General features: G+C 36.6%; 1 protein-coding gene across 6 annotated transcripts in view; it reads right to left on the reverse strand.

Annotated features, from left to right (window-relative positions):
• Positions 1-21,142, reverse strand: part of LOC136853880 (CWF19-like protein 1) — a 96,211-nt gene that overhangs the window by 34,244 nt on the left and 40,825 nt on the right. For all 6 annotated transcript variants that reach the window (XR_010857586.1, XM_067129807.1, XM_067129816.1 and 3 more), the window contains 3 exons: positions 14,575-14,676; positions 7,906-8,108; positions 2,740-2,858 (listed from right to left, as the gene is read on the reverse strand). Coding sequence is in view for 5 of the 6 variants with exons in the window: in XM_067129807.1 (XP_066985908.1) it covers positions 2,740-2,858; positions 7,906-8,108; positions 14,575-14,676 (424 nt within the window). In the remaining variant the exon portion in view is untranslated. The remainder of the gene's footprint in view (positions 1-2,739; positions 2,859-7,905; positions 8,109-14,574; positions 14,677-21,142) is intronic.

Raw genomic sequence — 21,142 nt, forward strand, 5'->3', positions numbered from 1 at the left:
TAAAACAGTGCAAAAATTACGACAAAATGACTAAAGAATTTCTGAAATTTTCGGCTGAGTTACCGCGCGGACATAAGGAAAGAGTTTGTTCAAAAATTCACCATAAATCAAAATATTGTGCTAGGGACTTCCAATTTGTTGCAAAATGAAGGTAAATGATTGAACATTACTAGAATGTAAGAGTTTTAGCTTACAAATGCATTTTTCGACCATTTCGGTCGAGTCAAAGTTGACCGAAGGTTGAAATTTTTTGTAGTCGACGTACAGTATGTCCACTCGTCACCCGACAGACAATTTTATTCGACTTACGATACGTCCAGTCGGCATTTAAGGGTTAAGTGAGGTGCTCCATACAGTAGTTCTATCCTCACCAAAGACACGAAAGACATTGCTAAATACTTAACAGAAAACCAGATAATTACCATAGCAGAAAACCAGATAATTACCATAAGAAAAGCGGACAAAGCTGCTGCCCTAGTATGCATCCAAGTCTCTCAATATTACCAGAAACTGGACTAAATACAGTACTGGTGGATAAATAAAAATTCCAAAAAATTGCAAAGAACCTCATCAAGGATATCCAGTGAGACATCAACAGAAACTTGCTTCTGAGTTTGATTCTTCCATGATAACCAAAATACGAACTAGGAGCACTTATACACGCACAAATTCTAGCTGTGCACTAATGGTTGCAGAGACCAGAGAATGGTGGGTAGGTCTAGTGCAGGATGTGTGGTTGACATAATAATGACCAGCACGCAGCAAACTGTTGCCACATCTGCAGGTTAAGACTAGGAATTGAACCTACGCAGCCGCTATAGACAAGAGAAAGTGCCCTCTTGTCTTCAAGTGCTTTACTCTATCAGTGTCAATGTGCACTACACTGGCCAAGGCCAACTAGAAGAAAATTCTTTGAAACTGGTTGGTCTATCTAATGGATCCCCTCTAAGAACCATGTGAGTAACCCCTTTGACGACGAACAGCAGCTACGCTATTAAAAAGAACAAAAATAATAGACCAAGACTGCTGACACCTGCGTTTTCTTGAGGCACTTAATAAACTGTACTGGAAAAATAGTATTAAGAAAAAATAGATAACGAATCCAAATTTCTCCCCATCATTAAGAGGGGAAATATCAGAAACCAGCTGGTGTGTAACCTGGTGCCAAACCCAACAAGGAAGAGGCTTATTATACTAGGCTAGGCTTTCAAACAAGATTACCAAACTTATGACTTACGTAATAATTCATAACCATCTCTTATAACTAACAACCACTTACTATTGCATGAGCAACACTTACCAAAAATCTGGCACCAACAACAAGTTTGGCCATAAACAACCAAATCAAGCAACAGCTGCTTTGCAATTTTGAGGGATTTTAGTTTAATATATGTTAGTTTGCCTTTGTACACTGGTTTTACTTTTGTTTTATGTATAAAAATAAAAAAAATAATAGCACTAATAATCGATTTCTTTCAGCAAATAAACAATTATTCTCCTAATTATTTCAGTAGTAGGCCTCAATCAGCTGATTTTGAGAATTTAAGCATTTGCCTAGCCTACATGCAAGCATATGGCAGATAATCAGTTTTTTTTTACATTACGATGACGATATAACATGATAATACATTATATATGGATTCAGTAAGTAAAATATCAATTTCATTACCATTATCTATATCTTAAATAAAGCTTTTTGACTTATGCAAATGGATACTCTAACGGTGACACCCAGCCTACGCCAACAGTTCATATATACACATCTTGTATCTCATGTATGGTGAAACCCTCTAAAATCATATATAAATCTCCTTCTTAAAATATCACATGGTACAAGAGTATATACATAGTACTTATCATTCAAATTTACAAATATATTTACAAAATTATTTGCTTCTAACAATGTTACATGCCTTAACTACTTATACATACAAGATGTGTAAAGTACTGTGTACAAAATCCATAAAATATACATACAAGATGTGTAAAGTACTGCGTACAAAACCCATAAAATATACTCAATAATGTAAACACTGTTTCTTTTTAAACATAGAGAGAGAGAGAGAGAGAGAGAGAGAGAGAGAGAGAGAGAGAGAGAGAGAGAGAGAGAGAGAGAGAGAGAGAGAGAGAGAGAAGGCATGCAAACACACTCTAAGTGCATAGTTTATCCAACATGATGCATGTATGCATGTACACTTGCACACACTTTAAAAATATAAAACTACATCAAGTATAGTATTGTACAGTAATGAATCAAGTAATGTGAATAAAAATATTGTAGGAGAGAGAGAGAGAGAGCTGGGCCCACAGTAAGCGTATATTGTTTCCTAACATAATGCATAAAGAGGAAAGTGTTGGTAGTGTATGTGTACACTATCCACCCTCACAGGAAAGTGTCAATTAATTAGAGTGCATTTGTTCATTCAATCACTCCACCCTCAGAGGCACAAACAAGAAAGCATCGGTCTACCGTCTGAAGACCCTATCATACTTACTGGATTTCTCTAGAAAATACGAAATATTTCTACTGTATCATTTTACCGAACTTGGGCAAGTCCGTTAAGTAACGAAATCTGCTAAGCTGAGGTCCATTTAGTTGAGGTGCCACTGTACTGACAAGCCTATTGCTCTCAAGACAAATATGTTACCCTTCAGAAACTGACTAACACTTTCCAAAAACATTAAGGTTCAGATTTCAGACAACATTCTTCCATTTCAACGAAGAATTTTCAATATTACCTGTATGGCAACCTTTCATAATGAGCTCCTCCCAGGCCAGCAAAGTGGTAACGAGGTTGTACCTTGTATGTCAATCTTGATACCATAATGGAACCATCTGCTTCAGGATCATATCCTTCCTGATAATTGAAGAAAAAAACATTTAAGTAGCTGACATTTACACTTTTCCCTTCACACTACTATCGTATTGCCTCCAAATTACTGGAATGCTTATTACCACACTTCCTAAAATATGACAAACTTTAGGAGAGTGGAAGTAAAAAAAAAATTAGATTCTAAACCAACAACAAGTAAAGCCACGAATGAGCCATAAACTAGTAGTAAGCAGTAGAACCAGACAAGATAACTAATAATCTCTAGTTCTGGAAAATATTTCTCATTTTTTTTTATCTGAAAGATGACGCAACATGCAGGATGAGAGCAAAATATTATTATACTATGTATAAAATAATATATACAAATAATCAAGAGAATAATATACAGTATACATTAATTTTACAATTCTGCCAATTTGTTAATGTTTATATAAAAGGGCACGGTTTTATATTTAACACCCCCTTTTTGTCAATAAACTGCTCCATAATGACTTTTCCTCCCAGATTTTAAAAAAATTTGACAAATTTAGGTCAATGAGCTGTCTATTTGTAAATATAATTTAGAGTAATTGGTTGGTCTGCCCTATGGAGCCCAGGGAGGACCATGAGTGTGTAACTTGTTTATGAAGTGAGGACTCACAGCAGCTACCAAAAATGACAAATTTGCATTCAATTTATATTTTTCATACCTAAAAACCCTAAGATCTTAACATAAGGGGATTTTCTCAAGCGCCTAGCTGGAGTCCAGTTATTAATAGCACATGATTTTGGTGGCAACAGGAGATAACCAATGGGAAAAGAGGTGGGTGGAGCCCAACCTGGTTTTCCCCTAGCGGATGCTGTGATGCTACAGTTCTCTCTTAACCGCCTTCCAAGCAAGACATCAAAACCTGTTTTATCACAAATTTTGACTAAGTATCCTGTACAGGCAATCCCTGGTTATCGGCGATCCGGTTTTAGGGCGCTTGTCTAGTGACGAAAATCAGCAACTTTTGGCATCGATATGCACCAATTTCCGGTTATTGGCACCAATGACTGGGTACTGGCGCTGATACATACCTAACAGAGGCTCCGATCTCCAATTATCAGTGCCGATACCCAGTTATTGGAGCCGATAAGCGCCAAAAATTTCTGATTTTCAGTTGTCAGCAATTTTAACTTATCGTCACGCCGTCAGAACAGATCTCCCACCGATAAATGGGGACTGCCTGTACTTAGCTTTTATTCCTTTGGAAAATATAGTTCTTGCATGTTATATATCTTGAATTGCATAAATAATACATATAATTTTATTATACAATAATTCTCTCCTTACAGGAAATTACCATATAACTTTCACTGAACTGTAGATATCATTATTGTAAAATATGTTACATTTTGTCTAAGAACAGGCATGACTATGGAAGAGCAACAGTATACATTCACTTGCCCCTCTTGTACTTAATGTATTTACTATTTTCCCTAATTTTACAGTATCCTCTCACTTCACCACCTTGTTACGTACAGGCTGAAACTTGTACTGTAGGGTGAGGGGTGGTGGAGGTGAGCTCAATGAAGGCCTTCAACCGACATCCAGTCTAAGTCCAGGTCCTTATATGTTATAATTATTTTTTCAAACTTGCATTTCACTCATGTTAATGTCCACTTTGTACTTTACGCTTGATAAATCACTTCATGCTGCTCTACTAATCTCCTGTTTAATTTTTTCCTATTAACCTCATTCTGTCATCCAACATCTCTCCCTTACTCTTCTCCTGCTCTAACTTTCTTTCCTACATACCCCACCCCATAAAGCAATCCACACACTCACACATATAATATGGATAAGTGATAGTACAGTATCACATAGGAAGATTTTGATTTTTTCTCTAATATTGATCTGGCTCACTACCTAAGTGGGTGGAGAATATCTAGATCCAGAATCCTTATCTCTTTGATGCAAATAGGCTTTTTGCATGTGCTCAAGGATGCACCTCCCACTGACTCTTATGTTAATTAAAACCAATTAATTCAATAATGAACTTCATACACCTGCCATAGGCTCCACAAGAGTTGCCACAACACATCAAAACTTAAAAATTATCAATCTCTCTCTCAAGAAAACCTTTTTTGGATGTCTCCGAAGATAGTGTTTCTTCTCCTCTCAAACTCTAAATTACACTCGATCCCATATACGGAAATGAGGAATATCACATCCACAGTATATTTTAAGTTCTCTATTTTCTTTCTTTCAAGAAACTTAATTTTCATAGAGCTACTTAACACTCCATGACCAACCAAGGACTTTTGATGACAATGCTGGATTTTCACACTTTACAATTTTACTTACACAAAAGAGTAACACAAAAAACTACTCAAGAAACATACAAGAAATACAAAAGAAAAGTACATAAAAAATTAAAATACACAGAAGATAGACAATGCCAAAAATCTATATCTTACAGTAAAAGGAACTATATCTAACTTTGAGACAAAAATTAATTTTATAAAACCTCAGTACACTCACATGCAGCTATGAATGGCTGAACTCAGGGTGTCTAATTCACCTGTAGGAATGGACTTCACTTCATACACATGGAGAAAGGGATACACAAAAACAAAAAACAAAATATACTTCACTCAAACAATGCAATCTGGCACAACTGAAGTGTTTTCATGTTACAAGAAACATGCTGAAACGTCCTATACAAAAAGACTTCAAAGATATATTCTGACACAGACAAATTTATAATAATTCATCCAGATAAAGCAGCTTTGATTGAAGGCTTTATGGTGTCACTCTACACTCTGTAAAGTCAACTTTAATGTAACCACATTCTATAAATCTGTTTTAACACAGCAAATATCTTCTAGTCTTGCTCATCATGCATGTCCTGAATTCAAAATGTCTTTTTAAGCACCCATGCAGTCACTCAAACACATCCCTGAATATAAGCAATAAAAAAATATATCAATTACTGTAGTACTCTAATTCACAAATACAAATATGGTTCTCAACCTTGGCATTTCCAATGGGGTATCCTGTCTCACAAGTTCATAGTAATCTTAATTCTACCTCTCATTATGATTGTGCTCAGAAGCAATACAGTGGCACCTGAACTAACAGAACAGTTAGGGGATCTGCCCCTCCCTGAAAAGTAACATATAGCCTACATATTACAATACCCTGGAGGCAACTCATATAGCTCATAGTGAAGAGCAATTCCTCATGGTCTATCCTAATTGGCAACGTGTAATTATCATAAAATTTAAAACACTAATTCACTTACATTCAATTTAAGATATATTTGCAATATAAATTGCTTCTAAACATACATACAATACAGTACTGTACAGTTTAGCCAAACAAAATACGTACATAGACTGCAATAGTTCTACTACTTACTTATGATTACAAGATTAGTAAAATAAACAAAACTCATACAATATAAATAAAAAAGAACCATAAACATTACTGTCCTTGAATGAACATGAAAATTACAAAACACTTTAAATATTTTGCATTCATTGCACCCCCTTCCTTGTCTCGGATACAGTAATGATATTGGTATTTACTTAATACAGTATAGTATTATTTGTAATACAGTAATGAAACATCACATATACTGTCCAGTCTGTATAACTGTATGTGTGTGTGTGTTTAAGTTCATCCATAGATCACATTAAGATAAACTAAACACTTACTGTGTGCTTGCTCACACTTCTCTTATCTGCTAAAACTCTTTTATAAAGAGAGAGAGAGAGAGAGAGAGAGAGAGAGAGAGAGAGAGAGAGAGAGAGAGAGAGAGAGAGAGAGAGAGAGAGAGAGAGAACAGTTAATGCTTTGTTCATTCTAACATGATGTGCACATGCATGTATGACATGAACACTTTATACTGACTGAAAAATATATGTTAGGCTACAATACAGTATTAAGTAAAATACTTTACTGCACCTAATGAATATCAATAAAAATACTGTACCAGAGAGAGAGAGAGAGAGAGAGAGAGAGAGAGAGAGAGAGAGAGAGAGAGAGAGAGAGAAACAGGGCAACATAGTATAAGTACTTTGTGATTTATACATGTACATATACAGTACACACAAGCTGTGTGTAGTGTTTTTTAATGTGATCATTTATGTATAAACAGGCAATGAGGCCCCAGTGGGGTTGTGGTGACTAGGGACATTTTAGTCTAAGTCAAAATCAATAAATTCCACTGGTATATGTAATGGAGTAAACATTAGTGTTTCAAACTCATGCGGTATGGGAGTGGTAGACTAGGACAACTGCATTTTACTTAGTCATAAATCTTGGAAATTTCAGAGCACATGCTCACACAATGAAACAAAGTAGCACGGTAAAATTATTATAAAAAAAATTATCACAGACTATTTTTATACCTCCAATAACAAGTATTTCCTATTCCGTAGTACAAATAGTTAACTACACTTCTACAAATAGATCTTAACATTTACGAGCATGTGCTCACACAGTGGAAAAAAAAAATCTTTAAAAAAAATTCATGTAAGGAGCTGTTTTTATACCCAGATACCCAGGAAAGTCTGGATTTGTGCAGCCTTGTGAGTAATGTTTAACTAAAACCAATTTCTTGGCAATCTGAGAGCAAATTACTAGCTCCCCAATTTTAAGATCTTTTCGAATGCATTTCTAATGGTCTGATCTCATTTTCATACTTTAGTGTGTCACTGTAACTGCTCTCTTGAAATAAAGGAATACTAATATAAAAAGTTCCTATGCCTATGCCTAAAGCATAATTGAAAAAAAGTAAAAAATCATTCAAAACAGTACTGAACTACTCGCATTATAACATAAATCAATATATTGCACAGTATTTTGTTTTATGATAAAAACAAAATATAAATAATTATGGTAAAATACTACTATATTTTTATACAGATAAATAGAAATTTCACAAAGGAAAACTAATAGCACATGTGTTCATTAGTACAGTAAGTATAGACAGTTAACCTAAACAACAAAACAGGTGAATTTTAAAAAGTAGGTATTAACATGTGAGATGTCACAATATTGTTAGTGTTTAATCTAAAAAAATAAATAGTGGGCACTTACAGGCTTCTTAGCAAAGTTGCAAACAGCACTAGGCCATTGTCCTGATATAAGAATATCAATGGTTGGTTTATTAGTAGCCTGAGTTTCAAGAGCTTGAATATCCTCATAAACAAAACTGAAGTCATTTTTCTTTTGATCTGTTTCCCTTCCGCTAAGGTACATGATTCTGAGCCCACTGCTGCAAGGATAGATACCACTTGGACCTGTAGGGATAATTTATAACTACAGCAACCCCTCAACTCAACAGACTTTACATACCAGCTACATATTAATGGACTTTTATTACATTTCTTTAAGTAATGCATATATTGTGCAAAGTAGTTTTTTCTTAACCAAATTTTGTTGTTAATAAGAGGGTCAGACCCCCAAAAGCTTCTGATAAGATGCAGGACTACTGCACATGCAAAATATTGTGCAAATATTTACAGTAATATGATGGGTTTGAATCTATGCAATTTCTGCCAATGTAAGTCAGTGACTAACACTATACTGTTTGTGTGTGTGTGTTTGAGTGTGTCTCTCTGCGTGTGTAGAATAATTTCCTGTTTAACCATATTACCCAGATCAGCATTGTACCCATTTGTACCCCTCTTTGGTGAATAATAACTTAGAGATTTTTCTTTAGCAACTCCTTGAAAGAAGGATGAATTATTACTAACAATAATTGTTTACTTTAGCCTTACGTTTCAATGCTGCTACAAGAATGAGCGGTATAGAGCAAAGTGTGTGTCGGGAGCATGGCAATAAATAACAGCACCTAAATGTACAGTACACATAATTGAAAAATACAAATTACTTTAAAAATTTGTGATCTGTTCCCACACAATATAAAAACCCTCGGGGTTCCAAAGAGCCTGTACCACGGTTCCCATGTCCGTAGACAGCAAATAGCAACTGAGAGATACCTTGCCTCTCCTGAGGCTTAAAGATTGTTCCATGGGTTTGGAAGATGTTTCTACCAATGACTGTGGAAGTGGAACAATGGAACAGAACACTGACAGCTTCTGTTGACTATTATCGTTGAGAGGCTCCAAAGATCGGGAAATCTTGCGTAATGTCTGGGTGTGAGGGCCAAATCCCTGTCACCTGACACTGGAAATGAGCCTGATTGCTGTTATGTTCCAATTCCCCAGTATGTACCTAGCTAACAGTTCTGCTGAGTGTGCAGCTGGCCACTCGAATACTTGCATCGTCAACCTGTAGAGTTGGAAGGAAAACCTGTCCCCCGCCCTTTGAGGACCGAAGTTACTCTCACGGTGAAGGGGGTACCGATACTCAACCGTACCACAGAGAAGCTTACCATGATCTTGAAACTCTGGAAAAGATGAGACAGCTGTCCTGAGTTTCAAAAATGGTGCAGAGAAGTTTCCCATACTGGTTCAGCTCACCTGAAAGAAGCAAGTTTCCAGGTGAGTGCCTCTTCCCTTGGTCGATGTACACTCGGCAAGGAAAGTGAGGATACAGTTTTTTTAATCTTCGGACATATATTGCTAATTAATGCGACATCTGGCAACTTTAGAAGGGGGAGGAGCTTCAGTCTTAATGTGTATCCTTTTTGCTTGACCTCCTATAACTTTCAATCATATTCTACGGTTCTGAAATCACTGATACTTAAATGCAGTAGTAAGCTTTACAGTATTTGTTCAAGTTGTAATTTGCAGCGACAGTTCTGAGCAAAATTAACATTTTTCGACATAACCTACCAACTAACCTTACACAAATGAATTTATGACACCACAGTGAACGGAATGCTTGCGTAATCGGAAACGTGATCTTCCATAATGAAATCAAAAGTTAAATTTGAGCAATGTCCAACGAAAAACATGAGGAACAATGGAGAGAGAGAGAGAGAGAGAGAGAGAGAGAGAGAGAGAGAGAGAGAGAGAGAGAGAGAGAGAGAGAGAGAGAGAGAGAGAGAGAGAGAGAGAGAGAGAGAGAGAGTTGCTGTTGTGTAAGCCTAGGCCTATATGTAGAGCTGCTCATTTTATTATTTTTTTCTTTTAGAGAGTGAGCGATACTATATTTATATAGTATGTTTTAGAAATGGAGAGAGAGAGAGAGAGAGAGAGAGAGAGAGAGAGAGAGAGAGAGAGAGAGAGAGAGAGAGAGAGAGAGAGAGAGAGAGAGAGAGAGAAACTATGGCAACGTCAAGAAACATCCAGTTACTTGTGTTTTCCCGCTACTCCGCACATTATAGAGAACGCTCTTGCGGATTTAAATAGATTTGGTCAACCTACCCTAGCTGTCACATCATTTACTGCCATTAATTCCAGCTGACCTTTAACACCGTGAAATATAAATATGAATGTGTAAAAATTATAGAAATTATCATTACCTCGTATGATGATGCAATAATAAGCCTGTTCATAACGGAAAACGAGTAAATATTGCCGTTCTGATAAATAGTACTAAACGGAGATATCCACACACTATCTTTTAGATCTCTATGAACGAAGTCATCTGAGAAATTCTGATTACTTCGGACATGCATGGTGTTTTTAAGTATCTGATTGTTTTTGTTTTGCAGACTTAACGTATGATATAATTTGCATTGTACTTTCATATTCTAGAGTAAATTTACCGAGATTATGTGTTTTCTGTAAGAAAAAAATTAAAATTCGATAAGCGAAATCTAATGAAAACTGTGTCCTCACTTTTCTTGCCGAGTGTACCTGCGAGCAAGGACATGATGGGAGGAGGAGATTGCAGAGACACCACAACAAAGTTCCTGTCGTCTAGTCATCAGGCTAATTCCTAACTCATTTCCTTCTGGAAGGAATGGAAAGGTATAGGGAGTCCCTTATTGCAGACAAGAATCCTTGTATTATCCACCGAAGGGAACAAAGGGAAGGCCGATCATGAGGGCCTGGTTCCCCAAGGGCGACAGGTGAACGAGGACGATTTGTTACTGTTGAGTTGACTATTCCTTAGTATCAGGAATAACTGAACTGTTCTCTGAACCTGCTGATATGGCATTGAGACAGAAACATCAGCATGACAGAACACTAAGTGTTTTCCTCAAAAGAGGGATTGAGTTTCTCAAACCTGAACTAGACTGCCAAGTCTGGCCAAGTAGGGAAGTTGTCTCCTGTTCTTAAAAGTAGATTGATATGTATTCAGTATTCAAAAATACGTATCCTAATGGGTACGGAGGATGCCGCCTTCAGCAGTGTCTGCGCCTTACGAAGTGCCCCAGTCTTCTTTGAGGCCAGAGCCTCCTTGAGAGAAGACTGAGGGGACCTCCTCATATCATCTCCGAGTGTTAAAACTCTCGAGTCAGAAGTACTTGGTCGAGAACCTGGCCGAGTACTTGAAGAAGTACTAGTAGGAGGTGAAGAAGCATCTGAATGCTTCGACACCTTCTCTCATACTGTGCCTGAACCAGACTGGGAAGTGGACTCTCTGGTACTGGTTTGGGGGCTCGAAGTTTGGCTAAACCCTAGTACCCAGAGTGACTCAAAGCTCCTGGGCCTTGTCCATGACGATTCACGAGAGCCTCCTCTACCCGCATGTTCGAAGAAAACCCTGGGAAGAGACAGGCACAGCACCAGCCACGAAAGAAAACTTCCTAGAATTGGTTTCGAGTGTGCAAATCTTGGAGACCCGTGTACTCGAGCTCCCAAATCACAATACCTCTGTCTTCCTTTGGTGATCATGCAAAGAGTAAGGAGGCAACAGCAGACGAAGACAAAGACGATGATGGAGACTTCTGCACCTCAACTCTTAAAAATACTTATAAAGATATTATCCTACTTACGATGGGGTTAGGTTCCAAAAAACCAATCGTTTGTTGGAAAAAACCTACCGTGAATATAGCCTAGCCTACACTAGGGTATTCAGTACCATGTATACAAATATGGTAGGCTAGCCTACACTATGCGGTATACTCTATACATACATGGCATAGTAATTATTAATATCAGTTAATTCTGGAGGTTCATGCAGAGTGACTTATGATAATTCAGTACAGAGAGAAATTGAATAACAAACAAGAATTAGCTTTGCCTACGCTATGGTATATCATATACATATATAGTAGCATAACCTACATTATATTGTACACTATATTCACACAGTATCGTATTATACAAACATCACCATAACGAATATGCATCTCTTCCATGGATCTTTTAAAATGTTATGCTTTAATTCACTGTATCCAATAATACTGTATATATTATATCGCTTTTGCATTATAAACCGCGATCATAGTGATCAATGTTTTGGTTTGGATACGGATTATGCAGTAAGTTTATTTTGCTGTGTTTAACTCAGTTCTGAGCGCTTTTCTTGCTTCTAGTTAGCGCAAAATAAATCTCTCAATACTTTATTTATATGGGTCAAGGTTATTTTTCGTTATGTGAAGTGTTTTTAAGTCGAAATATAACTTAAAAATTCTCGTTGAGAAATTAACTTAGCTACTTTTTCGTTAATAGATGATGTTGGCCGTTTGGGGGCATGTTTGTTTTGCGTAAAAAAAAAAAAAAAATCAAGATTCTGTTTGCTATTTTCACTTGATTTCATCATAATACAAGATTTATGTATTTATCGTTTATTGGCGTAAAAATAGCAGTAATATGTGTTCTTTCATGCCCAGTACTTTTGATTAAAATACTTCCTCTCCTATCTTAATTACAGTTGAGTTTCATCCACGTTGCTGATGCATGATAATTTACAGTAGTCATTAGCAGCTTGACTTTGTTTTCTCAGCTTCGGCTACAACTTGCAGCTTAAATTTAGCAGCGTATTTCCTTGCCAATCTTTTATCCATACCGAATAAGGGTATAATGTAAAAATATATCAGTCCTATTCTACTTAACTCCATTTGTACCATAACTACGGTAATTATTTATTACCGTACGATGGTTGAAATACAAGCAAAACGGCTGTTATTATCTGATTCGGTTATAAGCAAAACAAGAGTTTCTTGTTAGGATGTTTATGGCTGTATATGCAAGAGTATAAAATTACTAACAATACTTTTCTCATTCATTCTCTTTTACCTTTTTAAGTAGAAGATGGGATAAAGAGATGGAGAAAAAGAAGGTGGCCTATTGTTATTTGGCCTCTCTCACTGCCTGATTGTGTGCTGCTGCCTGCACCAGCAGTAAATTTAAAAATATTTTTTCTAAATATTGTCGTATCGGTATTAATTGCATACCCCCATCGAATTATCGTAACTCGAGCACTACCTGGGTACCTGAGTATTTTAATAGTTTTATCACAAAAAGTGCATTTGGTCATGAAAATGACATGAAAATACAGTAATTAGTGTTTATTTCTCAGTGAAAAATACCTCAAATGGGCAAATTTTCAGCGAATAATGAGTCTATATGTTCCATAGAGAAATCCATGAATAGGTGAGTCAGTGAATCGTAAGACCGCGAATACGGGGGTTTACTGTATATAAGAAATATTTTATCACTGTTGATATCATTTTTCATCTCAATCATTAATTTATCAGTTCATCTCATAATGTTATTTTGTAACTTACCCAATGTTTAAATTCGAGTTTCATATGCTTCAACAGTATGCCAATAGAGATGTGTCCAAAATACAACTGATTTATCTTTATTTCACTTGACTTCAGTTAATACACCTTATTAGTTTATTATTCCAAAATAATTTACAATTAATGGTCTTCTGTTTGATCTCAATCATTTTTCATTTCATGTCATAATATCCCAAAACGTTTACGCAATGTTTGTGTACCACATATGCAACACACGTTTTCAACAGCGTTGTTTATATTTCCACATTCACTCAGTAACTTTTCAATGAATGGTTATCAACTTTAATAAGTTTTACACAGTACATGTTATAATTTCTAATCATAATTTTATCAATTTTTTGACATGTTGACTTTTCAACCACAGAAAGGTTTAATGCAGGCATTTCTTTTATTGTTTACATTTCCTTAAGGTACAGTAGTTACTGTATAAAAATATAAAATACTTTACTACGTGGTTGTTAACTATACAAAATAGCAATGAATTATGAGACAAGCCATGAATTTTTGGTAAGCCTGGTTGAATGTATGATGATACGCATTTAGCTTACTGAACATTTGCTTCTAGTCATAGTATGTGTGATCTTTAATAGTCATAAAATTGATCAGTCACAAGTTGCATAGGTTGAGTCAACGACTATCTGTATTTTGAAAGAAGTTTAAGACTATGTACATAACTTCTTTTGGTAAATAGTTGCAACAACTCAGCAATGAGGAACTATAATGGAAAAGTCTTGGAACCAACAATAAGCATTTACCTAACAACAGACTTCAGAGTTGTCGCACACCTGGTTGACCCACACACTGTTGTCACATATGCGGAAGAAGGGTTTATAGTAACTTCCAAGTAGTTGCTGTAGGTAATATAAAAAGCATTCCTACCCTGAGTCCATGTATGACCTATCACTATACCAACAATAGCACTACACAGGCAAAAACAAGCTATGAAAGAATTCTTGATATTAGTTGCTGTCTCATGATCCCCCAAAAGTGGCATCTCTAAGCACAAAACAGAAACTACACTATAAAAAAATTGCATACATATATATTAAATATATAAAATTACATATATATATATATATATATATATATATATATATATATATATATATATATATATATATATATATATATATATATATATATATATATATACTCACCTAAATAAATAATATTTTCAGCAAGTTCACAGCCCTTCATATCTGGAAAGTATTCCTTAGTACGAGGTTGATGTGGTCCAAGAATGTAGGTTGGCAGAGGAGCTGAAATAAAAAAAAAAAAATCTTTCAGTTTGAACAACATACCTTATGATATATATACAAAATATTCAGTTACTTATCTTCCTTTAAGTACAAAACCTTCATCTTACCTATGCTTTTGTCCAGTACACTGCAGTTTTCTAAGAACTCAAGCATTAACAACAAGCACGTCTTGTGTTATCCCTCAGTATAAAGACCTCGAACTATCATCACTAATGTTACTAACTGGAGTGAAGGGGAAAATGGCACTTCTAAAAACATAAGCCCTCAGCATTTAAATAATACAGGTCCAAATACAATAAATGAATAACTCACCTCAAGAAATTTCTCTAGGCAGTCCACCCAAAAGCACTTTAGAATGTCTGACATCATCTCTACATTCTGACTTATTGTCTCTGCATTACCAGAAGACAAGGAAAAACTTCAGTCTTTTGATGGTGGTCCAAAGAAAGAACAGGAAACAAATGAGTCAGCATTCTTGAAATAGCCACCATATAAATAAAGGAAACCTCAAGGAGAAACTGTGGTACCACATAAGGAAATAAAAACCTGAAATCAAAGCGTAATACCAGAGGAGCAGATGGAGGCGGTCAGTTGGGAAACAAGGTAACATGTCACCCTGTATTTGGACCATACTCCTATGTTATGCAAATTCAGATTCCTCGGATGGGAAAACATACCACAGATTAAACACACAACACCAGAAGGAAAAACCACTATCTACATATATCTATCAACATATATACAAAGAAATTAACAAAAACTATGCAAGATCTCACCACTGTACAGTATATCAAAAGATATGAGGCATGTGAGACAGTTACCAGAAGTTGAGAAATTATGAAATTTTTCAAAATGATCAACATGATAGAAATGTAAAGACAAAAGAGCAAGAATTTCCATACAAAGCATTTAGCTGAAGCCAAGTCAACCTTATGTAACTGACTGACTGGCTGTTAATGGCTCTGTACTGTATCAAAGATAACCGATGCCAATATTATTCCTTAAAAATTAAACTTAAGACTGAATCACTTTAAACCCACATAATACTAATATATCAAGGTGAAGTAAATCATTTGCCAAACACCAGCTTCTGAGATCAATCTAAATAGGCCCCTGGCATCAAATACTACATCCCCTCATGAAAACTTGAAAACTTAGCAAAAGTGTAGCTACCATTCCTGCCATGAAACTTAGCAAAGTATCAATTTCTAAGATCCCCAAGAACGAGGCACTTAACCAACAAATGGTCCACTCAGTGGGACAAAACAATGCTCACAAAATGGCTATCAAGTACTTTTGTCAGGCATGTCTTACATGTAACTGGACATACTTTCATACTTCCAAAGAATGGCACTTGTGATCTCTCTTATTTTGCTAGGATTTACATAGTCCCAACAATCTTGTCAGACATCTCAAATTACGTTCTGATTTCTAGGATGAAATCATTGCAATAAAGTGAAGTCTCCTTGGAAACAGTTCAACAGATCATTGCAATTTATTTCCCTACCTTCACTCTATGAATACTTTTCTTGCCCTTCAAATACCTACCTACTTCACAATCCAATATCTTTTAAGGTATTATTACTATTATTAAAATAGTTTAACCAGACAACTGAGCTGACTATCAGCTCTCTTGCAGCTGGCCCAAAGGATTAGCATGAAATACCAGGTCTAGGCCAGAGGCCTAGCACTGAGACCAAATAGGTCATTCAGTATGGTGATGAATGAATGAAAATGAAATTAAAAACTCCACAATGGCACATGCTCATACTGGCACACACACATTGTTTTAAAATTCTTTGCATGCCCTAAGGGTTTTCATATTTTTATTATTTACTTATTTTTACATTTTACTAATTAAATCACACTTCCTCATGAACATTAAAATCGGAATCACTGAAAATGTTAGAAGATTCTGATAAAATTTCCCTCACTGATTATTTCCAAAAGTTGGCGTCATTGCTGGTCATACTTTGGGCACTCACACAACATGTGTCTGACCATTATTATCACCTTGCACTCTGAGCACTCGGGAGCAAGGATACATGGGCTGCTCATTAAGTGTCCATGTGTCAGACAAGTATGGCCTATTCGGAGATGAGTCAGAATTACTTGCGCATGTCAATCTCTCTTATATGATGAACTACATTTCCTAACACCAGGTTTTATGTCTTTTAATTTATTATTTTCAGGTTCTTCATTCCATACATTTTGCCATTTTTTTACAATGATTGTTTATATATATCTTATATAGTCAACTAATAGGAATGTTTACATTTGCTCTTGTCATGTGGACTGCTTCTTTAGCTGCTTTATCAACCTCTTTGTTTCCTTTTATCCATACATGGGCAGGGATCCAACATATTTCTATATTTTTTCCATTATTATATAACTTACGGAATAATTTGCTTGGTTATATGACTATTCGGTTAAGGACAGCTTCTGGAACAGATTAAGTCCATTAACTGAGGTATGATTGTACGCTATGCTGATATTTGCTATTCCAATACAGTCTAACCTATTAAAACTGACACCCTTGGGACCAGGTCACTGGCGGACTATAGAAAATCCCTGATGACAAAATCACCATTAAAAAATCACCTTTGAAAACAAAGTTTTGTCAGCTAATTCCACAAATATATTGCTGTGTTATAAAAAGTAGAGGGTAGATTACAGTTTCGTATGCTGGGCCGCCTAACTCATTCTGCGGTGCCGAGATCCCTCCGCCAAGGTAAGTAGTTCCACCCAAACAGCTGACGACCAACGACCCGAAATGCCCCGCGACCTTCCTCAGTCTCTCCCGGGTTCAAGAGTTGCTAACATGGCTACTTTCGTGTCTTTCGTGTCGTATCTGACCCACGTGGAATTTGGGGCAAAGAATCCAGTGATCCTTATGGATTTAGGCGTTTTGTGTCACGAAGAGCGTTCATTGCTGGTTTACCTAATGAAAAGTGGCCTACTTGGCGATTTCAGTGGGACTTTCGAAAAGTTATAGATTTACTAATTTCACGGCCCTTCTGGGGCAAAGCCACCCGCCAGGTAAGGGCACGCCGTCCTATGTTGGGTTAGGTCGGTTTCGTTGGTTTCGTGGCAACCTAGGTCGGGCGGGGTCCAGGGGCGAAGCCCCCGGCCAAGTAAGGGCATGCCGTCCTAGGTTCGGTTAGGTCGGTTTTGTCCGGTTGCGTCGCCATCTTTTTGTATCCGTCCGCCGATTCTCTAGCCGGTACCCACTGCCACCTGGTGGTGGGTCTCGGCTAGGAAATCGGCAGACTAAACCCACAGCATACGAAACTGTAACCGCTCCAAAGTAGAACAAAGCTTATGAATAATCACTGTCATTCGTTAAGTTTAGTTCCTTACGAAAATTCTGGCCTGCTCCATAAGCATCTCCCCGGAAATGCTTACACCTTTGCTACATCAGAACTTACACCACTATAAGTGCACTGTCGAATTCTGATCTCCTGGCACCTTTCAATGTTTTCTGGCACCAAAATTTTTCTGGCTTTCGTTTTCAGCAAAAACCTATAAATCTACTGCTTTTGTTTCTACACCTTCACATGAGAGAGAGAGAGAGAGAGAGAGAGAGAGAGAGAGAGAGAGAGAGAGAGAGAGAGAGAGAGAGAGAGAGAGAGAGAGAGAGAGAGACTATTGGTCCCGGTAAGGTTCTTACACCGAATGATATACATTACAGGCAGCACCTGGTTATCGGTGGGGGTTCCTTTCTGACGGCGTGACGATAAGCAAATATTGATGATAACTGAAAATTGGCGATTTTTGGGGCTTATCGGCACTGATAACCAAGTACTGGTACCTCTGTTGGGTATGTATTGGCGCCAATACCTGATTATCGGCGCCGATAAACGGAAATTGGCACATATCGGCACCGAAAATAGGCAATTTTCGTCACTAGGCAAGTGCCAAAAAACTGGATTGCCGATAACTGGGGACTGCCTGTAGTAAGATTAACCCGAGATATATTGCGATCAGTGCTAAAAATTCTGGACTTACCACGCGATATCTCATTAAAAAGTTAAACGTGAATATAGGGCTAATACGAGATTTCTCGTGATCCACACTGTTGTTTTAAAGACTTCTCTGAGATATCTCGTCCTATATCAAACATTTGGCAGTGGCGTTTGCTGCTGGAAGTTGTGAGTTATGGACGATAACTTATGTTTTTTTCGTGCAGACGACGCATCATTAGTAGCACTTCAACGGCCATCATTGACCTTTGTTTTTTGCGTTTTTTTTTGCGTATTTTTGCCTAATTAGGTAAGTTTGGTTGTGTTATTCATCATCTTAGACTGTTTACACAGGCAGTCCCCAGTTTACAATGGGGGTTCCGTTTTTACACCGAGTCGCAAACCGAAAAACGTCGTAAACCGAAAAATCGTCGAAAATCGTCAAAAATCCTAGGAAACCTTACTTTTAATGCTTTGAGTGTACTGAAAATGATGTAAACTGCATTTTTATTGAGTTTTTCATCAAAAAAAAGCTTCCAAATTTTTATTATTCTGCCATTTTGGAGCCATATTTCTTCTGTCGGATCGACGTACGACACATTGTAACCCCGGAACATGCATCGTAAACCGGGAAATAATTCCTGATGAATATATTTCAAAAACGTTGTAACCTCGGAACGTCGTATGCCTGACCCGTCGTAAACCAGGGACTACCTTATGTTATATTGATTTATCATGTTGATGTTGTGTCTTTTGTTAGCCAACCCCTTGACTATTTTTGGTCCTCCAAGTAACCGGCGATCTTGAGAGTTCGTTTGTACGTTTTATATCTTCGTTTCACCTGTTATAGGTAAACTTGGTTGTTTATTTGTAATCTTAGACCGTTTATATGTTATATTATTGATTTATTATGATGATGATGTGTCTTCTGTTAGTCTCTTGACCATTTTGTGCTTGGTAAGTACTGTATAATTTTTTTCGAGTAAATTTTTTTTTTTATTTTATGATGAGTACGCACCATTTTACTAGCTCTCCAGTGGTGACTTTTAGAATCTCCTTTAATTCTTCTTTTTCACTTTTTAGCTAAGTTTGATTGTTTTATTTGTCATTTTAGACTGTTGATATGATATATTATTGATTTATTATGTTGCTATTGTGTAATCTGTTAGTCTCTTGACTTTATTTATTTATTATTTTTGCCCGGCTTTATTTATTTATTATTTTAGCCCTGTTATGGCAAATTATCATAACGACAGTGATACTGAAGAATCGTTTACTGATCTTGAAAGTTCTGGCTCTGAAAGCGGCGATTCAAGCTTGTATGATTCCAGTGACGATGACAGCAATACAGATACTGTACAGATACAGATACGGTAATGGATGAAACACAGTGGAGGAGAATTGCAGATTCTACTCCTGCCCCCCCGCCCCCCCCGGCCCTTGATTTCCAAAATACATGGCATCCTGTAATTCCACCTGAACTCAGAGTTTTTTTGGCACTAAATTCTTTAAAAGGAATTGTGAAGAAGCCTAAAGACTCCTTGTATTGGTCTAAAAATCCACTTCTTAGAACCCCAATTTTTGCTGAAACTATGCCTTTCAAAAGATACAAGAAAATTAGGCAGTACCTTCACTTTTCTGATAAGCATACAATGAAAATTCGCATCCTAATCCCAAATTGAATAAGATATACCCTATTTACTTGCACTTAGAAAATAAATTTAGAACTGTCTACACCCCACAGAGATATTTCAATTGATGAGAGTCTTTTGCTTTATAAAGGAAGATTGGGATGGGGTGCAATATATCCCACTGAAGAGATCAAGATTCGGCATAAAGTTCTTTATGTTATGTGAAGCGAGTACAGGTTGTGCATGGAGATTTTTTATTTATGTAGGTAAAGGAACACAATTTGACCAGGAGTTCAATGAATTGCCTAAATCCTCACAGGTTGTAATGACTTTATTGAAACCTCTTTTGAATAAAGGTTATTGCCTGACAACAGACAATTATTGCACCAATTCTAAGTTAGTGGATATTTTGGTAAAATGTAGAACATACTGCTATGGTACTGTTAGAATAAATCGAAAAGAACTGCCAGTTTCATTGAAAACAGATAAGTTGAAGAAGGGGGAAATGTCTGCTTATCGTAGAGGTAAAGTTATGGCCATGAGATGGAAGGATCAAAAAGATGTTGTTCTACTCTCCACAGTTCACAATAGTGATGAAATTGAAATTGAGAGTAGAAGAGGTACCAAAAAGAAGTCCAAAGTTGTAGCAGATTATAACCACAAATGGGTGGTGCGGAGAAGTTGGATCAAAACTTCGCCAATTATCCTGTTCCCAGGAAAAGAACAAAAAAATATTACAAAAAAGTTTTCTTCCATCATCTAGATCTAGCCCTTTGGAATAAATAACAGTGTTAAAAGATGAATAATGAAAATTGCTGTTCATCTCTCAAATTCAGATTGGACATAACTGATTCGTCTTTGAAGAAATATCAT

This window comes from Macrobrachium rosenbergii, chromosome 3, assembly GCF_040412425.1.
Source record: "Macrobrachium rosenbergii isolate ZJJX-2024 chromosome 3, ASM4041242v1, whole genome shotgun sequence".
NCBI lineage: Eukaryota > Metazoa > Arthropoda > Malacostraca > Decapoda > Palaemonidae > Macrobrachium > Macrobrachium rosenbergii.